At 42.4% G+C, this 19,061-nt stretch overlaps 1 protein-coding gene across 18 annotated transcripts in view; it reads right to left on the bottom strand.

Annotated features, from left to right (window-relative positions):
• The window catches only part of CACNA1C (calcium voltage-gated channel subunit alpha1 C), a 657,076-nt gene that overhangs the window by 202,655 nt on the left and 435,360 nt on the right, over positions 1-19,061 (bottom strand). For 17 of the 18 annotated variants that reach the window (XM_053662750.1, XM_053662779.1, XM_053662780.1 and 14 more), the window contains exons 6-7: positions 13,204-13,362; positions 4,893-5,089 (exon numbers count right to left, since the gene is read on the bottom strand). In XM_053662750.1, coding sequence (XP_053518725.1) covers positions 4,893-5,089; positions 13,204-13,362 — 356 coding nt within the window. Of the gene's footprint in view, positions 1-4,892; positions 5,090-13,203; positions 13,363-19,061 lie in introns of those variants that run through there. The other variant, XM_053662787.1, reaches the window with a different exon arrangement.

Here is a 19,061-nt window from a genome sequence, read left to right as displayed (position 1 = left end):
CTCTGCTCTGTGCCCTGCAACACTCTCTCTGCCCTCACTGAGTGTACTGCTCTGTATTACTAGGATGTATTTCTTTGTGTGACCCATGTCTTCAATTAGACCCTAAACTCCTTGAGGGCAAGCCTTTTTCTCCTCCTCACCAGTCCCGCCCCAGGCCCCACTCAGCCCTGGGAGCATAGTAAATACTCAATAAATGTTTGTCAAATTGAATTATTGAATAGTCCTAATGACTCACCTAATACCAGTGCAATGAATGTAGTAAAACCCATTAAGTAAATAAATAATCATTTTGAGAGGTGCTAATTCTCTTTCTTAATATGTTTATGAACCAACTATTTAAATTTGGGATAACAAATGCTCTGTGTAAAGCTGGCTAAGTGGGTAACACTCTGAGGCAGATTGAGAGTTAAAGACCACAGGGTCCTAAGTAGGACCCACCATTTTCTCCACTCTGGTACCTGTTAAAGAGCCAAGGGTACTGTTTCTGGATTACTTGAAGGTTTTTTCTTGGCTCTTCACTTAGAATGACTATTAGGTCATCAATAGAATTCAGGTCCACCTGTGAGTGTGTGTTTGGCAGGAACGTCTTTCCAGCATGTCCAGACATGTAGTGGAATGACAAGCCATAGTGTTGACAACTGACTTATGACTAAGATTAGAACATTATACTTTTGTTCCCAAGCTCTCCAGTTGAACCAAAAGTAATCTAGATACTACAGAAGGCACTATGTGTGATAAAAATATTTCCTTTATATGATTTCTCATTAAGTATGCTTTCTAATATTATTTGTAAGCACAACTGCTAATATTTTCAAATCAGTAGAAGAAACCAGGAGGGTGGCAATGGGTGTTGGGAAGAAGGTGACCCTGATGGTGGTAGGGTGGGAAAGAGCATGAGTCCAGCAAAACATAGACTAGAGTGCTTTTTACTGTGCTGCACATTGTGCACTACTCCTAGGGGCCCTGGAGCAGAAGGGCTTCAGCAAGGGAGATGACAACATGATCCACTTCATGAAGAATTATGCAGGTGTCTAGACTCCTACAGACCTGGAAAAGTGTATTCCTATGTGGTGCCTGTTCTCACTACTCCTTCCTTTTGCACAGTTCTCACGTGTGACCTGCTCTGGGAGCTCCAACCCCAGTTCAGTAGCCCTGTTATTCTGTTTGCCCCAAGCATGGATAAAGCTATTTTAAGTGCTGGGCCCAAGCCAGCACTGAACAGATAACGAACTGATATTAAGCTATTTAATTGTGAGCTATTGCAGGAGTGATAATTCAGAGTTTCAAACTAACCCTAATGTGAGAACCCAACATATCATTTTGATCTAGCAGCCTGTTACACATTTAGGAAGGCACATAACTGAACCATGTAAGACAAGTAGTCATGAATCATATGCAGAAAGCTGCTAGGGACCTTCAGTTAAAAAACCAAACACACCTGAAAGTAGAATTGGAAAGCAATGGTCCCTCCATAAAACCCTAGGTTCCTCCCTGTCTTGGTGCTTCACTGCTTCCAAAGAAAGCTGGCACTTTTTATGAGATCAGTTCTCTTCCCCTAGTTCTGAAGAGGTGTAGTCTTTCTGAGAGTAAATGGAGAGGCTTTAGCTGAAGAAGCCATTTCCCAAGGAAATGACAGTCCAAACCTGAGTTTTGTCTTAGTTTCCCAGTCCCCATACCTTGTCATTTGCAGACCTCTGTAACAGGGCACTAGGTACAAGCAATGTTTTAAGCTAATTCAGCTTATTGGGTTCTTGACCTAGTATATGGCCAAAGGTTGAAAAGCAGAAAAAAAATATCAAGTCTTACTTGACTGAGTTAGATTTTACTTTTAGTCCACCAACTCTTCAAAATCACAACAATGGGATCAAATAGTGGATGTCAGAGAAAACGGAAAACAGACTCAGTATCTTCCATGGCAGGAGGCAGGAGTTTGCTGTTTGCTACGGTGACCTCCTGAGTCTCTTCTATCCCAGGCAATATCTAGTGATTGAATCGATCGCATATTTACTGCTGTGATCATCTAGTCTCTCCCTAGGATTCTATAACCAGCTGTTTAGTGGTTCAGAAGGAACCTAACTCTGAGTTTGCCATACTTGAAAATTTCGGTTGGTCCTTCCCATGTCCTCCAGGCTTGTCCCTTGGATGTGAAGAGAAATGTATTCTTCTGGGTAGAAGACCCTACTTCCCCAATTTCAATGAAAACTATCTCTCTAGAGTAGTTCAAATTCAGAGCATCAAAGCCACACCACTTGAATTCAATAGTTTAAACTTCTGAGGTTTTTCAAACTCTATCTTGAGCATCAGAATCACCCAGGGAACTTTTGCAAAATGCAGATACTGAGTTCTAACTTTGGAGCTTATAATCCAAGGGCTTAGAGGGAAGTCTTGGAATCTTCCTTTTAGAAAGCTCCATGTTACACTAAAGCACATGGAGAATTAAGAGTCTGTGGGTTTACAGATAAAGGCCTGTAGACCAGGAGAAGGAATGCTCAAGGGGGAAGAAGGAGGAGGGACAGAGAAGAAGGAAGGAAGAATAAAATGGCCAAAGAAAGGTCAAAGCAATTAGAGAAATTGCCTGAAAGCAGGAACATTGGGCTGGAAGGTGCTTCCATCATGAACACTCAAGTGCAAGGCTATCTCTCAGCTTTAGGTGTGTGTGCACGTGTGAATGTGCACACATGCACACACAACATGGCCAGTGGGAAAGGTGCTGGGAAAATCAGAGAGAGGCATGTCCCATGAGCCTGGGACTGTTTCTTCACCTCTGACACTTTTTCCATTTTCAGCCTGAGCTCTACCACACAAACCCCAGGGGAGAAAACACAACACAGCTGCTGAAAAGTGGTACTTGCATTTCAGTGCTTGTTCTCATTCCCTACTCCAGCTGTCATTATGACAGTATTTCTTTGGGCCACATCTGGCTGTTGGAGTATCAATGACTTGTAGTCAGGGAAAGGGAGGGAGTGATGAAGGAAGATCACAAAAATACATCAGGGCCATCAGCAAAGTAAATTATACCTATTCCCATCAACCCCACACCCACTCACCCACTGCCACCCTGCCCTCAATTTGCTGCCATGGAAGGTGTTTCCATAGCAACTTAAAGCATGGGTTTGAAATTTACAAGATGAAGCTCCAAAGCAGTTCCATACAATCACATTTTCTGGCCCATAGGCAGAAATTGCCCATTTGCAGAAAGAGGCTTCTGTCCTTGGCTGGCCTGAGGTGTCCACCCAGGGCAGAAGCACCAGTTAGGGCCACTGGGAAAGTTGATCAGCTTTGCTAAATGAAATAAATTTGCCTAAGCATAACAAGTTCAATTCCTTCTCTTTGTACAAATCATTTAAAACCAGTTCTTGTTCAGCATGTGTCTAAGAAATGTTTTTCCATGTTTCATTTTAGTTTGAGGAAGGGGTGATTTGACCTTTGTCTTCTTCAGAAGTATCACTACACAGCAACTGTCCCAACATGGCTGCAGCTATGCTGCCATTACTCAGCTATAATCTAGTGTGTTTCCCTAGGCTGAGCTTTTCAGTCTGGGTATTTTTTAGGTCTGAATTCTCAGTACCTAGAAGCACCCCTGGCATGCAAGGAATGCTTAATAAATGTTTGCTAGGTAGAGGTGTTCAGGCAGGTTTCAAGTAGTCATTTGCAGAGAGCTACAAATTTCATAGCACCACTGGGATTCAGCATGTGGACTACAACATAAAAACTGGGAAAGGGGGGTTTTGAATCAATAAGACATGATGCTTATTAAAAAATTTAGAAGCTACAGTATGCTATATCACATCTCTGTGCTCTTACAAAACTTTTCTGATTCAGGAAAAAAGTCAACTTTCCTTGTGGCATTAGTTCCTTTCTATCTGGCCCCTCTTCTTGGTGGGAAGACATTGCAGGCCCCACCTCCACTCTCCACTGCTGTAGTGTGCAGGCACCATTCCCTAAGCAGGCTCTTATGTGGCTTTCTGAATGGCCAGATAAATTTCACTAGTTGCAAAATGCTAGGTGAGATGGTATTTTCAAGAATGGCAACAAACATTTTTCACCCAAGTGTTGGAAAACAACACTGGATTCTGGCAAATCATATCTCATGCTGAAATAGGAGACAGTATAAGGAATTATATTTTCTGAAGTTTTTACAAATAATGGATTTAACTCTGCCAGAATAAAGAGAGCTTGAATATGGTGTGTATATCTGCCTATGGGGCAGGCTGTACAAAAATCTGGCACTTCTAAGGTTGGCAAACTAATGTTGGTTGGTGGATAATAAAAGGGGCATCTTTAAAGTACAATATTCATTGCTGACTGGTTGACACTTAAGAAGTACTATTTCCAAATATGTATCACATAAGCCAAAGCCTGTTTTGTTATCAGTAAAAATGACAATAATGTATTTGTCTGGACTATTCTAATATGATACAGTAAGATTAACATAAGAAATAAAAATAGCATGCTGTAATGTTACACCATTCAATAAAAATGGCTTCTTTTTAGAGAACTGGGCCTGACTTTCCTCTTTAGCCCTAAAAATTAATAATCTATCTGTCTTTTGGGGACAGAGGCAAGATGAAAATAAGAAGAAAGGAAACCCAAGAGTGGGTGGGGGAATAAATGGCAACCTTGTTCCAGGCATCGGGGACATGCCAGAGTTTCTCACTAGAAACAGTGGAAGACACACTGAAAGATGGCATTTCTCTTAGGCTGGTGGACAGAGAGAGACTCATTAGGGTGAACATCTCATGCTTTGTCTCTCATAAAAGACTTGAAAGAAATCAAAGAAATTCATCAACCTCTCCATCAAAATCATGGGAAGGATGAACAAGGAGAGTTGAGGAAAGGAAGTCCTTGTAGCCTTCTGGACTCCCTGCCTCTGTGTGTCACAAGCTACATACCCAGTACAGCACATCTGTCCAGCCCTCCATGGTGATGCACTGGAACACTGTCAGCATGGCGAAGGCGAAGTTGTCAAAGTTGGTGATGCCGTGCCTGGGCCCGTCCCACCCGGGCTTGCACACGGTGCCGTTCTGACACTGCCGTCCATGGCCTGTCTCCAGAGCACAAGGGGAGGGGTCGTCTTCTGCTGGGGCATCTCAAATGGCCAGGGGAGAGGAGAAGAACAGAGGGGAGGGAGAGATGGGCAAAGAAAAAAGGAGCAAGAAGTCAGACAGGAAAGGAAGGCATAGGATAAGGTTGATGGGATAGGCACAACCACCATGGTAACAGTGATCAGAACATGTTTCATGTGTTCCCTCATGTATGAACTAAACAATGTAAGGAACTAGGTATACATTTTAGGCTGCTGTTGATTTAGAATGTCAGTGTGTTCAATTAATTATTGTAAAACTGCATTTTAAGCCCAGTGATTGGCTTCAAAGACAGTAGGGTTATTTGCACATTCTGTTGTAACATGTCAGCATCGTAGTCAAATGGCCAATGAAAAAATGACTATGTAACCACTTTGAGTGGAAAATATCCTGGAAGATGATAGGAAGTCCATATTTTCTTTTGGTGGTAAAATATCTACAGGCACTTGCATGAAATACCAGACTTTTGAGTGAGGGTATGTTGGCTGGAAGACTATTCCACACAATTAGCCAACAGATCCCATCCAGTGGCACTTTGAGACTATATGAGGTTCCATAACATATTACATGATACATTACCAGGGATACAAGTCACTTTGTCAAGGATGCCTCATTTGGATGAAGGATAAAGTAAATTCTGACTGTGGGAAAAGGACAAACTGTAGCCATCTTTATTACAACCCTGACCAAGCACAAGCTCCGCTGTTTCATGCAGGTTAAGTGGAACCTGGCAGCACCACCCTTGGTTCACCAGAACTCAGACCTTTCAGAAGAAAGAATCATTTCCTGACCTCAACTGAAGACAGAGTGCCAGTGGATGGCAGGGAGACCACCAGGCAGGTATGAATAGGGCCTTTTCAGGAAAACAGTTCAGCGTCTGTGGCTACAGTGCCTGGGCTAATTCTGCATGCTAGAAACAGCTGCTAAAAAGTCAATACATTAAGATGAGGTTTACATTTTTGGTGCAGAGATCATTAGTAAATTGAAATAAGATTTGATTGATCTAAGAATTTCTATTATAGTATAATAATAGAGAAATACTGATGAAGTCTTGGTCCCAGCTGTGGAAGGGAATAGTGTAGAATTCACAAAGGTCTGCGAACTTAAGGACATTGTCTCATACTTGTAGAAATTAACAGAAGTAAACAGAATGGACTTCAGTTGTAACAAATAAATGATTGCCTCTAACAACAGTGAAAATATGGCGCCAGAGAGAATTTACTTCCAGTTCTTCATTTAGAGATAATGAGTCACCCAGAATCTTTTCTTGTTTCATTTGTATCAAAGCAATGGCACTGTCTAATCCTTCTGGACTGAAGACTGGTGCTTGGTTGGCTCTTTCTCATTTTGTGGCTTCAGATTTGAAACTTTACTCCCAAAAGGAAGACAGGAAGAGAATATTAATCCTTAAATAAGAGATAATTCTGGACTTCCCCCAAGATGAAGGCATAGGTGGAAACACTTTGCCTTCTTGCACAACCAAGATTAAAAACAACAAGATTTTAGCAACAAAAACACAGCCAAACCACAGAAAATTGAACTATATGGAAGTCTGACAACAACAAACCCTTCAGCCAAATCAGTAAGAGGGGCAGAGCCAAAAGCAGAGCAGGGTTGGGCAGGAAAGACCAACCAGACTGACCTGGGCATGCCACCCAGGTGCCCGGCAGCCGTGGGCAGATCCCAGGTGTGGAGTAGCAGCGGACGGACCCATTGAGGGTGCAAGGCGGTGGACCCACTGAGGACTGACTGTGGTCACACATTCGCACACAGATAAACCGTAAACCAGTGAAGGAGCCAGCAGTGAGATGAACCGCACAGGCCCCAGTGGCGGGAAGAGGCAGAGGGGACTGCTGTTGTCCCTCTCTGACCCCGCCCCCACATACAGTGTCACAAACCAGTGACCTGGGCGGCCCCACCCTGGTGAACATCTAAGGCTCCGCTCCTCCTATGTAACAGATACGAACAGATCAAAACATGGCTCAAGAACAAATCAGAGCCCCAGAGCTGATAAATCTAAGTGACAAAGAAATAGCCAAACTTTCAGATGCACAGTTCAAAACACTGGTGATCAGAATGCTCACAGAACTGGTTGATTTTAGTCACAAATTAGAGGAACATATGAAGGCCAAACTAATTGAAATGAAGGGAAATGCACAGGAAACCAATAGTAATGGAAAGGAAACTGGGACTCAAATCAAAGGAGTGGACCAGAAGGAAGAAAAAACAGAAAAGGATGAAGAAACAAGAATTCAAAAACATGAGGAGAGGCTTAGGAACCTCCAGGACATCTTTAAACATTCCAACATCCGAATTATAGGGGTACCAGAAGGGGAAGAGGAACAGCCATGAGTGGAAAACTTATTTGAACAAATAATAAAAGAGAACTTCCCCAATCTGGCAAAGGAAATAGACTTCCAGGAAGTCCAGGAAGCTCAGAGAGTCCCAAAGAAGTTGGACCCAAGAAGAAACACACCAAGGCACATCATCATTACATTAGCCAAGATTAAAATGAAGGAGAGAATCCTCGAAGCAGCAAGAGCTAAGGGGACAGTCACCTACAAAGGAGTTCCCATCAGACTGTCAGCAGATTTCTCAAAAGAGACCTTATAGGCAAGAAGGGACTGGAAAGAGGTATTCCAAGTCATGAAATCCAAAGACCTACATCCAGGATTGCTCTATCCAGCAAAGCTTTCATTTAGAATGGAAGGGCAGATAAAGTGCTTCTCAGAGAAGATCAAATTCAAGGAGTTCATCATCACCAAGCCCTTATTATATGAAATGTTAAAGGGACTTATCTAAGAAAAAGATAAAAGAGATGAACAGTGAAAGGACAGCAAACTCAGTTATTAAGAACCACACCTAAAACAAAAGCAAACTAAGAGGACAGCTAGATCAGGAGCAGAACCATAGAAATGAAGATCATATGAAAGGGTTAGGAACAGGGGAGTGGGAATGGGAGAAAAAGAAGGGGGGAGAAGGTACAGAAAACAAGTAGCATAGATGGTAGGTAGAAAATAGATGGGGGGAGGGCAAGAATAGTAGGGGAAATGTAGAATCTAAAGAACTTGAGACACATGGTCATAAACTAAAGGGGGGTGAATGGTGGGGGGGTGTGCAGGGTGGACAGGAATGAAGGGGGAAATAGAACAGCTGTAATGGCATAATCAATAAAATATATTAAAAAAATAAGAGATAATCCTTAAGAGAATGGAGTTGAGCAGTCTGGCTGGAAATATATGCCAGATTGTTTCTTCTTGGGTTTTTTCTTTTTCTCTTTTTTAAAACAGCTCTATTGAAATATAATGTACATTTCTTACAGTGCATGAATGTAAATGTACAGCTCAATTATTTTTAGTAAATGTGTACAGTTGTGCAGCCATCACCACAATCCATTTTAAAACACTTCCATCATCCTCTAAAATTACCATGTGCCTATTTGCAGTCAACCTGCTCCTGTCCTATCAACCTGATCTGCATTCTGTCACTATATCTTTATCTTTCTAGAAATCTCATATACATGTACATTTCACTGTCTATTCACCAGCTAGTGGGCATTTGGACTGTTTCCAGGTTTGGGCTATTGTGAACAGTGCTGCCTCTTGGCTCATCCTTGGCCAGGTGCTTCAGGTTGTACATAGATGTTTATGTGATCACTGAGGTGTACAGGTCTGCATCACTCACTGGCCCTGGGCTGCTTGAGAAAATGAGTATCCATCCACACCATTTCCCAACTCCAGAGTCTGGCTCCCAGGAGGGCTACTTTCCTGTAGCTGAACTCTAGCAAATTTTTGTGACTTTCGAAATCTTGAACTCTTTGAAGACTTGGATATGAGCTTAAACAAGAGGAGGCTATAAAAGGAGGGAAACTAAAAAGTGAATATCAAACTTAAAAAATTAGATAGTGAGTACCTAAAATATTGAGAGTTGAGAGGCTGGAAAACCAAGAACCAGAGACCATAAACTCTGTTGTTTCCCCACCCATTCTCAGGATGGCTCTTCTAGAATGATGTATTCCGTCACTGTTATGAAAGTCCAAATGGAATGATATGAAAGATGGGGTGAAAAGAGAAGGGAAAGACAGAAGACCTGCATCTCTTTTTTTCCCATTTTGCTTTTTAGTGCAATAAAGATGCTATTAATATTTGCGTTGTGATTACTAATCTATCATCTCTCTCTGTTTTCAGTTCCTGATGTGAGCAGAAATAAAGAAAACATGAGGATGGCAAAGTGAGTTCTGACTGTCTTTAAGAAAGGAAAACATATTTCAGGTTTTTAAAACTATTATTTTGAAAATAAACAGCATGAAGAGGAAGTGGTCTCTAATAAAAGAGAAAGGGTTGAGATTCAGAAAGATTATCTAAAGGCTCAAGGGCCGCTCTTCTATTTTAAATGTCTTGAACAATAATAAAAAAAAGATTTGAGAACAATTAAGAAGCAGTGATGATCTGGTAAAAATAGATATCTATAAAAAGCACTAAATGGAACACTTAAAATATGTGAACACACACAAATCAGCAGGTCCCTGGAACATGCACTGGAGAGCGAGGGGAAGTTAGCTGTAATGGGAAAATGTGCTGGTTTTCCTCTGCAGAGTAATGACGTCCTAGTGGGGGGAAAGTCAGAACCTGAGAAAGGAGAAAGAAATAAAGCAATGTGGGTTGGGAGGGGAAGCGTCACTCTGGAAAGTCCAAGTTAAGTTTGCAGTATAATAATGATGGCCAGATTGGGAGATAAAGTTTAGAAATGCTGTCAATGTCAACAAGACCATGAAATCTTGGGAGAATGCCACTTGGGGGTTCCAGGAAAAATACAAAATACAAAATCAGTTACTTTTTTAGAACTCAATTTTAAGGAGTGAATAGCATGAAAGTGATTCAATTTCTAGGTTTTAGTCAGCTCATTCTTTGCCAGTCTCAGGAGTAATTATTATGTTGGGACCAACTGTTCAGAGTGACCTGTCTCAAAGCACCATCAACCAGATGGGACAACCAAAAACAAAAGGTCTCAGCATATGGTGACGTGTCTATGGAGGAACAAGGAAGGCGCCTTCCAGATCCCTTGAGGATTGTGGAAATAGTGCCTCTTCTGAGACCACTCTCCAGGGGTACAAGGGCCACATACACAGAATAATGGTTCACCTGGCCAGCTCCAGATCTTTCTTTATAGATTTTATGGGAAACATGGCCCAACATCCAATGTAGTCCAAAATTTACAAGCACATAAAATTCAGTCAGAAAAATAATCTCAAAATAGAAAAATCTTCCACTTTGAGGAAAAATATTCCTCAAATTTAATGTAAATTTCATTAAATATTCTAACAAAGGCTGACAAGCACTTTGATACAATCTAAATTTGCAGAAAATATGCTAATTGAGTCCAAAGTCTAAATTTTTTTTTTAAAAATCACCTATTTCAAAGGTGGTACAAAACTGTCCAAAACGCACTGGAATTGGTTTCAAAGACTACAGGTTTTTGGTTTTCTGCTCTAGCTGCATCAAGTATTTCCAGGCTTCTGTACATTTTTTCTCCTCGTCAGTGTTTGTCACTGTGTGGGTGGAGGAAGAGGCCTTGCCAACAGCTGTACCAGGTTCTGTCAGGACGATGAAGTGGGCCCTGAATTATCATCAGACAGCAGGCTTAGGAGGATAGGTGACATTCTAACTGCACTGTGGAGAGGAAAGGCTCCTGCAGCCAAGTATCCTCATTCCTTTTTCCCAGCAGAGATTCTGGATCCACACAGAGAGTGAGGTCACCTTCCCAGTGGAGCTGGCATGGCTCCCCATTCTGTGGGGGAAACCAAACACTTCTCTCCGTGTCTGGCCTCTGACAACCTGAATCCCAGGGCTGATGGCCGTGTCCAAGATGAGAGCCACCTCCCCTTCTGAACTTACAGGGTGAAGGTAAAACCCACCACATAAATAATCTGATGCATCTTCTGGTACTTTTCCTGGTCCTGTTTACTATCCAAGATGGACAATAATATGGTTCTATATTGGCCACTCCAATTGGTGAGGCCAGTTTCAGCCTTATCCTAAAAGGAGGGATGTCACTAACTTTTAAGAGGTGAGGTAGCTCTTTCACCAGACTGTCCAGCAGTAGTACAGAGTGTCCTGTCCTGTATCCCCCTTGTGTACCATGCCCACCATTCCCTTGCCATGTGTGGCCACTGAAAGGTACAACAAAGGCCAGTGACGTCCAAGCAACATTCAGGGTTGTTTGCTAGCATAGGCTCTTAAAGGACCCTGCTACCAGGAGAAAACACACTTTTGCTATTTTCCCAGCAGGATGGTAGAAGCCATGTGCAGTTTGGGGAATAGTGCCCCTTCTCTGAGTGGTGTACAGACACTGGACCACAGGGCAAGACTGCCCTCTTTGGCTGTATGGCAGGATTTCACCATTTCACTCTCCACCACTTAGCATGTTGTTGGTGAGAGCCACATCATCACCCACTGCTGAACTGATGGGGATCTTGAGACACAAGATCCCAGTGACTGCCTGAGGACTTTGGGTTAAATGGGTCATCAATCACTTCATTACAACTACACAAACTTTAAACACATTATAGTCAGCTGCTAAATAGGACTTAGAATGAGCTCTAACAAAGCCACAAAATTAATATAAATTTATTGGCTTGGGGCTAGTTATAGATCAAACTGAACATAGGAAAGGATTTGAACTCAAGAAGAAAATAGTATTCATTGCATTATTTGGTATTTCTTAAAGAAAGGCTGGAACCTCAGAATTCTAGCTAAAAGCAAGACCTGTTGTTCCAATATTATAGAGCTCTTTTTAACATGATAGTTTATTTTATACAATTATGATCCAAGTAATTTGGAAGTTCTCTCTAGAGTGAGAGAAACAGACTCTCCATCAAAAAAGTAAAAACAGTTGTGTGTTTGTGGGTTTATAGTTTTTTGTTTGTTTTTTAGGGACTGTTGCAGTGACCTTGCAAAAACCCAATATATCCAATTAAACCGGGTCATCCAGATTGGGTAATTCATTCTGTTTTCTGACTATGAATAATCCATTTTACTCCTTGTTGTATAGGTGATATCCCTTTCCAGTGCCCCAAAGTAGGAGGGGTCAAATTGAATTTAATTTCTGGGCTGAATAGAAATGAGAAGCAGCAGATGGAGAGAAGTTAGCTATCTTTTAATGCTTAAAACACACTCCCCTTTCTTCACCAAGGTGCAAAAAACTAAGATGCAAGATGTTGTTTGAGGGTAAAAAATCATGAAAATTTAACATTAATAACCCCTTGTTGGGGGGGTATTTTTTCCAACAAGTTTTTATGTTACGCTACACTACATGTCTGTTTAAGAGCCTTGTTAATGTCTGTTTAAATGTTTTTTAAAGGTCAAGCTGAGATTTTAGCAATTTAAGACAGCCGTTGATATTATACTCCATAAGTCAAAACTCTAGACCTACTCAAGGAAGTGCTTAATGAGCCAGCATTGCTTGTAAAATATGTTGATGGAGAGCAAAATCTCAAAAAGGAAAGGACTGTAGTAGAGCAGTCCTGGGGAAATTGTGAGGTAGAGCAAAACCTTTTCCTGGAGGAAAGAAGTATCATTGCTGGCAAGGAGGTGATTCCCCACCCAGCATCCTCCTCCCTGCGTGAGATACAGGGCCAGGGATTCTGCCTAGGAATGAAGAAGTGAAAAATATTAAGAGCGGGGGAGTTAGGGCCAGCTCCTGAGGACCCAGCCTGCTGGTTATAGGCAAAGCTGCCTTCCTGAAGGGACTTCTGATGGTAAGCAACACTGAAGAATCAACAGAGCAGAGATCTAAGTCCCCCAGGATAGTTCAAGATTGGCTAAGGGATATTTCTTGAATCACACAGCTCATTTAAACAGTGTTTAGTAGTGCTGGACAAAGCTTGCATTTAGCTGTTTTAACAGAGATCAATTTTAGCAAAGACAAAAATTTCAAGAGAAAAAAAAAGAATACTAATCTCTGCCTCTCACTTAACCATGGTATGGAGACATGAGCACTGGAGTGGAGGGGCCTTTCCAGGCACCACTGGTCATATGGCAGCAGTGTCCCTAGATGAATGGAAAATAGTGACCACAGAGTGAAGCTTCTGGAGAGCTGGCTAGCCAGCATCTTCCCTTACCTGCTATGCCTTCCTGGTTGTAGCAGGTCTTATGCATCTTCCCCATGAAGAGTTCCAGGCCAATGATAGCGTAGATGATGATGACAAACAGCACTAGCAGGGCAATATGCAGCAGGGGAACCATGGCCTTGATGATGGAATTCAGAACCACCTGGAGACCTACATCAACAAATTACAGACAGTAACAACAGTGAGAACACCAGCTTCCATGTGTTGAACCACTTGCTGTCTTGGAAGCCATACTGACACAATGTCATGCAGTCTTCTTAGGAGTTGTACCAGTGATGGATTATGAGCCCAGTTTTTTAGATGAAGAAACTGAGAGACAGTGCAAGAATCTACATTTGGAGTAGCTTGACTCAAATCTCTCCTAGCGGCATATTCAAATAAAAGGGCTGGCAGGGCTATACTTCCAAAGGGAAGAACATGTTGTTTCACCTAAAAGTATTCATTTTCTAAAACCCCAGCTTAGAGACAATCTTCTCCCAGAGCAGTATCTCACTGCAGAAAGGGCTAACTTTGACTAGAGACAGCCATGCAAGGACTTACTGATCACTCAAGAGCCTATGACTGACCCATCTGCTATAAAACAGGTGAGCCTGGTAGTAGTAGATCAAGGGGGTGGTACTTTCTTTGCCGAAGTTGACTCATACCCTTAGGACACATTTGGGAGGTAAGACCTCCCTGATAGAGGTGAGGAATTAACTGAAAGCACCTTCTCTGGATAACATGAACAGACCTCTCTTCCTACAGATTTCTGACCAGGGTACTTTCCCTCATGACCCAAGTCTGAAGAACATCATAGCCTTCCATTAAAAAACCCCACTGACTCACGGACACGGACAACAATGTGGTGATTGCTTGTGTGGGGGGTATAAGGGGGTGTAAATGGTAATGGAAAAAAATACAATAAAGATGAAATTAAAAAAAACACTGAAGGAAGTTTCATTTAACAGGCATGGAATTTCAGTTTGAGAAGATGAACAAAGTTCTAGACATGGATGGTAGTGGTGGTGGTTGCATGATATGAGTGGACTTGGAGCCACTAAACTGTGCACTTAAAAATGGTTAAAATTGTATATTTTGTTATAAATATATTATCACAATAAAAAAATTTTTAAGTACCTACATACCTTTAAAAAAGTAAATGAAAAACTCTATGGGTCTTGTCAGTGCACCACAAAGGTGTGTAGGCTTGTACTATTAGCTTCTGGGGAGAAGGACCCCTCACTTATAAGCTCAACCATAAACAACAACACCAAGAATGCTCATTTTTAAAAAGATTTTACTTATTTATTTTCAGAGAGAGGGAAAGGGAATGAGAAATACAGGGAGAGAAACATCAATGTGTGAGAGAAACATCAGTTGGTTGTGTCTTGCACGTTCCCTACTGTGGACCTGACCAGCAACCCAGGCATGTGCCCTGACTGGTAATCAAACCAGTGACCCTTTGGTTCACAGGCTGGCACTCAATCCACTGAGCCACACCAGCCAGGGTATGAATGGTCCTCATTTAAAAAAGATTTTGCAAGTTTTTATTTGCAAATGCCAAAGAGGTGGTTACAGGCAAGTCAACCCCAGATTACCTCTAATTCTAAGAAAGTTTTCTGTCAACAGTGAGGGCACTAAGTCTTCACATCCTAGGAGAGATGTGGGGGAAACATCTAGCCAGCTGTGCAGAAAATCCGTGGGCCAACCTCTGACACATGTATGATAGGACACTTCCCTCTGAATCACACCACAGAGGGCACTTTCGGTGTTGCTCACTGACTTTCTTGTCCCTACCATGGACATCGTTCTACTTCTCTAGGTATTGGAAGCTTCACCTTTGTATTCACCCACTGCCCTCCTCTCTGGATAAACAAAGGCTGGGTCACCACTCCCCATATGGCAGGGCAGTTATTGGCATTTTTAATCTGGTGGAGTAGTCTTCACAAGGCTAATTAGAAGAATTCTTCCTAACTATAGCCAAGTTGGAAGAGAAATAAATAAATAAATGAGAAAAGATGGAATAATTTTACCTGTGGAATTAAGGAGTGCTTTGCAGCCTCCAATTAGAACAAGATGTTTTCAGATCCAAATGATTCCATTAATTAGCAAGCTGTACACACAATAGTGGTAAAGGATGCGAAGCCACATGAAAGTTGAAAACTGAACCACAAAGCAACTTTGAGAAGTGTCTGCTGCAGGGAGAGCACACTAAGGGTTATACACAGAAAGGGGATGGAACCCCATCTGGGCTACTCGGGCCATGAGGGGTCTTTGCCATCAGGCCTTCAGTGCCAGGGCCTCCGATGGCAAGAAAATGGTGGGAGACAGAATGGGAAACTCTCCGTTGTGCCACGGCCACAGGGTCTGCTCTTAGAATAAAGACTGAACCCTTCTCATGCCCTATAAGGACCCAGAGGGTCCAGCCCACCCACCTCTTCACCCACTTCCTTTTCCCTGGCCCTCACTCTTTGGACTCCTAGTTAAACAGCTCTTCTTTTAGACTCAAATATGATATACTTCTCCCTCTACCCAGCTGTCACAATGCTGTTGTTCCCTCAGCTGGAACGCTTTTCCACCATTCCCTCCCCCTCACCCTTTGACTCTCGCCCTAAGCATCTCTCTTCCCTGGGATCCTTCCCCAAACTCATAGACCAGAGAAGTTTCCTTTCTTACATGTCTTCTTGGAACCATTTCCTTTCCTTTGGAACATTAGTCTCAGTCTGGAGGTGAGTGTTCATTAAGTGGTTTTTTTTTTTTACATTTACATCTGTCTCTCACATGGGGGTGAGTTTTGCGTAGATGGTAACTGTCCATTCTTTGCACCAAGGCTAAGGCTTAGCTTGTGGCTGAGCACAAGGCAGGCACTCAGTGTTAGCTGAAGGAATGACACCCAATCTAAGGAAACGTTGCTGCTGTTGTGGAGCTCTGGTGGGCTTTGCTGCAATGAGCCTGCTGGACAGGCAGGAATGTGAGTGGCCAGGAAGTTCCTGGGGTTTGCAGACTCAGGCAGAGACTCCTGTGCAGGATAGCAAAGCCAAAAGGAAGTCATAGCACACCGGGGGCTCCCTTTCTGTCACAGGGATGCTACAGAATTCCTAGAGTGCTGGTCCCCTGTCTTTTGTCGCAGTTGGGGTCTACCCCACCCACCTGGGCACCCAGGCCAGGAGATGGATCTTCCAGACTCCTCTCTCCATCAATGACCAAGGCCTGTCAGTTTGATTCTGAAGTGTTATAAACAAGTTAAATTATTTCTACTATATAAATAACATACTACATATAGAAAAAAGGAAAATATTATAGAGAAATTGGAGAACAATGGGGAACAAAAAGAGAAGGAAATTACTCATTATCCTACCTCCCATGCATAATCAGTGTTAGCCTTTGCTATATTTTTTGGACATTTTGGCCCATGACTCATTTTCCTCCTTTCCATCCCTTTGGTGTTCATCATTTGGTTAACTGGTCTCCCCATGTTCAGTTTTGCCCAATCTTCATTCCACAATTAGAATGCTCTACTAAAGCACAAATTGGAGCATGTTTCTCCCCTACTGAAGTCCTCCAATGACTCCCATCATCTACAGGTAAAATGCACCTGCCTCCTGCCATGATTTGACCACATCTGATTCCAGTTAATACCATATTCCAGTAATATACCAAACTGTCTGAACTGTGAGTGCAGTTCGTGCCTCCCTTATCTCAGCAAATGCTGTTCCCCATGGCTAGAATGCCATTCACTGACTAACTAAGAGCCCCTGGAGCCTCACCTCATCTCTGCATCAGTGCATAGTAGAGACTCAATGCACACAGAGCTAAATCACAGGTCAGAAGACAGAAACTTCAATGATGAAGGAATTTGAAACCATGTCATTTAATGCTCTTTAGAAGGAACTGAGGGTATATTGTCAAGAAAAGACAAGGCTCATGAAATGGAAAAAAGTACGGGCAAGGAGAGTGATATCAATGATTTTTACATGATTTAAACTGTGGTTTTGAGGTAAAGGAGTTTGATGAATTCTGCATGACCATAGGGATGGAACTAGGACCAACTAGGAAGTGTTCAGAATGGATTTGGGATCAACACAAACAAAAACTCTCCAAGAAACAGACTTACGCGAAGGTGGTGTGGGCCGCTTTAAGAGGTAGTAGCCTCCCCCTTCTCATAAGTAGTCAACTACTGACTAAATAAGCTATTGGGGGAGATGCATTGGTAGGGATTCAGCCTGGGTAAAGGATTTCCCTTGCACACCAAAGCCCCTGTACCCTCACAGACATGTTCTGAAGACTTACCATGGATCATGTGCAGCTCTCAAAACTCTACCTAGATTATTCTATTTCCTCCTGGCAACAACCCTATGGAGAAGGTAGAATTATTCATATTTTACAATTGAAAAAAAGTGAGTTGTAGGGAGGTTCAATGGCCTGTACATAGCTGCACAGCTGGTGACTGGTGGCATGGAATTTAGTGCCAGATGGCCTGGTTCCAGAGCCTGTGAGCTTCCCCATGGCCTAAACACTGATTCTCAGCCTCCATGATCTATGTCTATGAAGCAGTCACACAGGCTTACAACATCTGTCAGGAAGGTACATGAGCCTACTCCCTGTTTCCAGAAGAGCCTAGATGTTTCCAAGGCTAGTCCCAGGAAAGGCCTCACGTTTCTGCCTGCTTTACTCACAGCCAACCTGGGATAGCAGTAACCAGGCTGGTATGTGAAGGCATGGGGCCAGAATTTCTTCTCTCCAGTCTATTATAAGAATTGGGTCCCAAGGCCTGGATGCTTGATAGTTTCTTCCTGAAACTGGCTCACAGCTGTCCCACACACAGTTGTTCTAGCTCAAGTTCTAATTTGGAAAACAGTGACATTTCTCCACCCAAGTTTTCTCCTCAGACAGGTCATGCTTATGGTTGATAAGCAATTGCTAGGCCCTTCTTCAGGGCTGGCTGATCACAATGGTGGAAGTAAATGAGCCATTGATAAACCTGGTGAAACAGCTGTTATAAAATGCCCTGTGAACACAAGATCATGAGGCTTACATATATGATGATTCTATTTTCCTTGCCAGAAATCAGGATACAAGATCTGAGAAATACACAAATACTTATGGATAGAATATCTGATATGAAAACTACACTGGAAAATTTGAAACATTCAGTTCCACAGAGATTAACACATAATCTAGAAATCCAGTCTCTACTAATTTGAAGTTCATGTCAGATGACCTTCTCCTCTTGGTGGATGGAAAAACTACCTAATGCCTAGTTGCCAGACCTTCCAGTGAGATGGTTGAGAAGTGGCACCATTAAATGCTGGAATTAGAGAAAGGGCAGAGCTGGAGCTTAGAGAACATATGTAACTTTGCCTTTCCTCCCTCTTATATTTATAAGGCCCTCAGGACAAATGCATTCCCTCGGGGGTCCAACTTGAAAATTCCGGGCTAGGAAAAACTTCTAGGATCTGCTAATATCATTCTGTTTTTCCTTAAAATATCAAGAGAAACCACCAATTATGGGAAGCAAAGTTTGGTACCTGCCTTTAAGATAGTGTTGAGATTACCCTGGATAAGACCAGGTGGACTAGAGCTGGTGCTTTCGCACTTGTTACAGACAGTCCCCCATGATGGATGCACAGCTGAGGAAACATTATGTTCTTTTGTTTTGTTAAAGAGCATCTCACCAAACCTTGATTTTGGCAATGAACTATTCTGCTCTGGACCCCAGCAGTAATATCAGAAAGGAATTTGAAAATTATGAGTAAGAGCCTGAGAAAAAAGAATGAGAACTTACTAGGGCTGAGAGGTAGTGTCCAGAAGTGTGGTCTGCTCAAAAGCTCTGTGTTTTTCATGTAAACTCTACTCCCATAGTCCCCTCT

The sequence above is a fragment of the Artibeus jamaicensis genome, unplaced genomic scaffold (genome assembly GCF_021234435.1).
Source record: "Artibeus jamaicensis isolate MK-2021 breed Jamaican fruit bat unplaced genomic scaffold, CSHL_Jam_final contig_1028, whole genome shotgun sequence".
NCBI classification, from domain to species: Eukaryota; Metazoa; Chordata; class Mammalia; order Chiroptera; family Phyllostomidae; genus Artibeus; species Artibeus jamaicensis.
The sequence above is the reverse complement of the archived record's forward strand: the minus strand, read 5'-3'. Positions and strand labels throughout refer to the sequence as shown.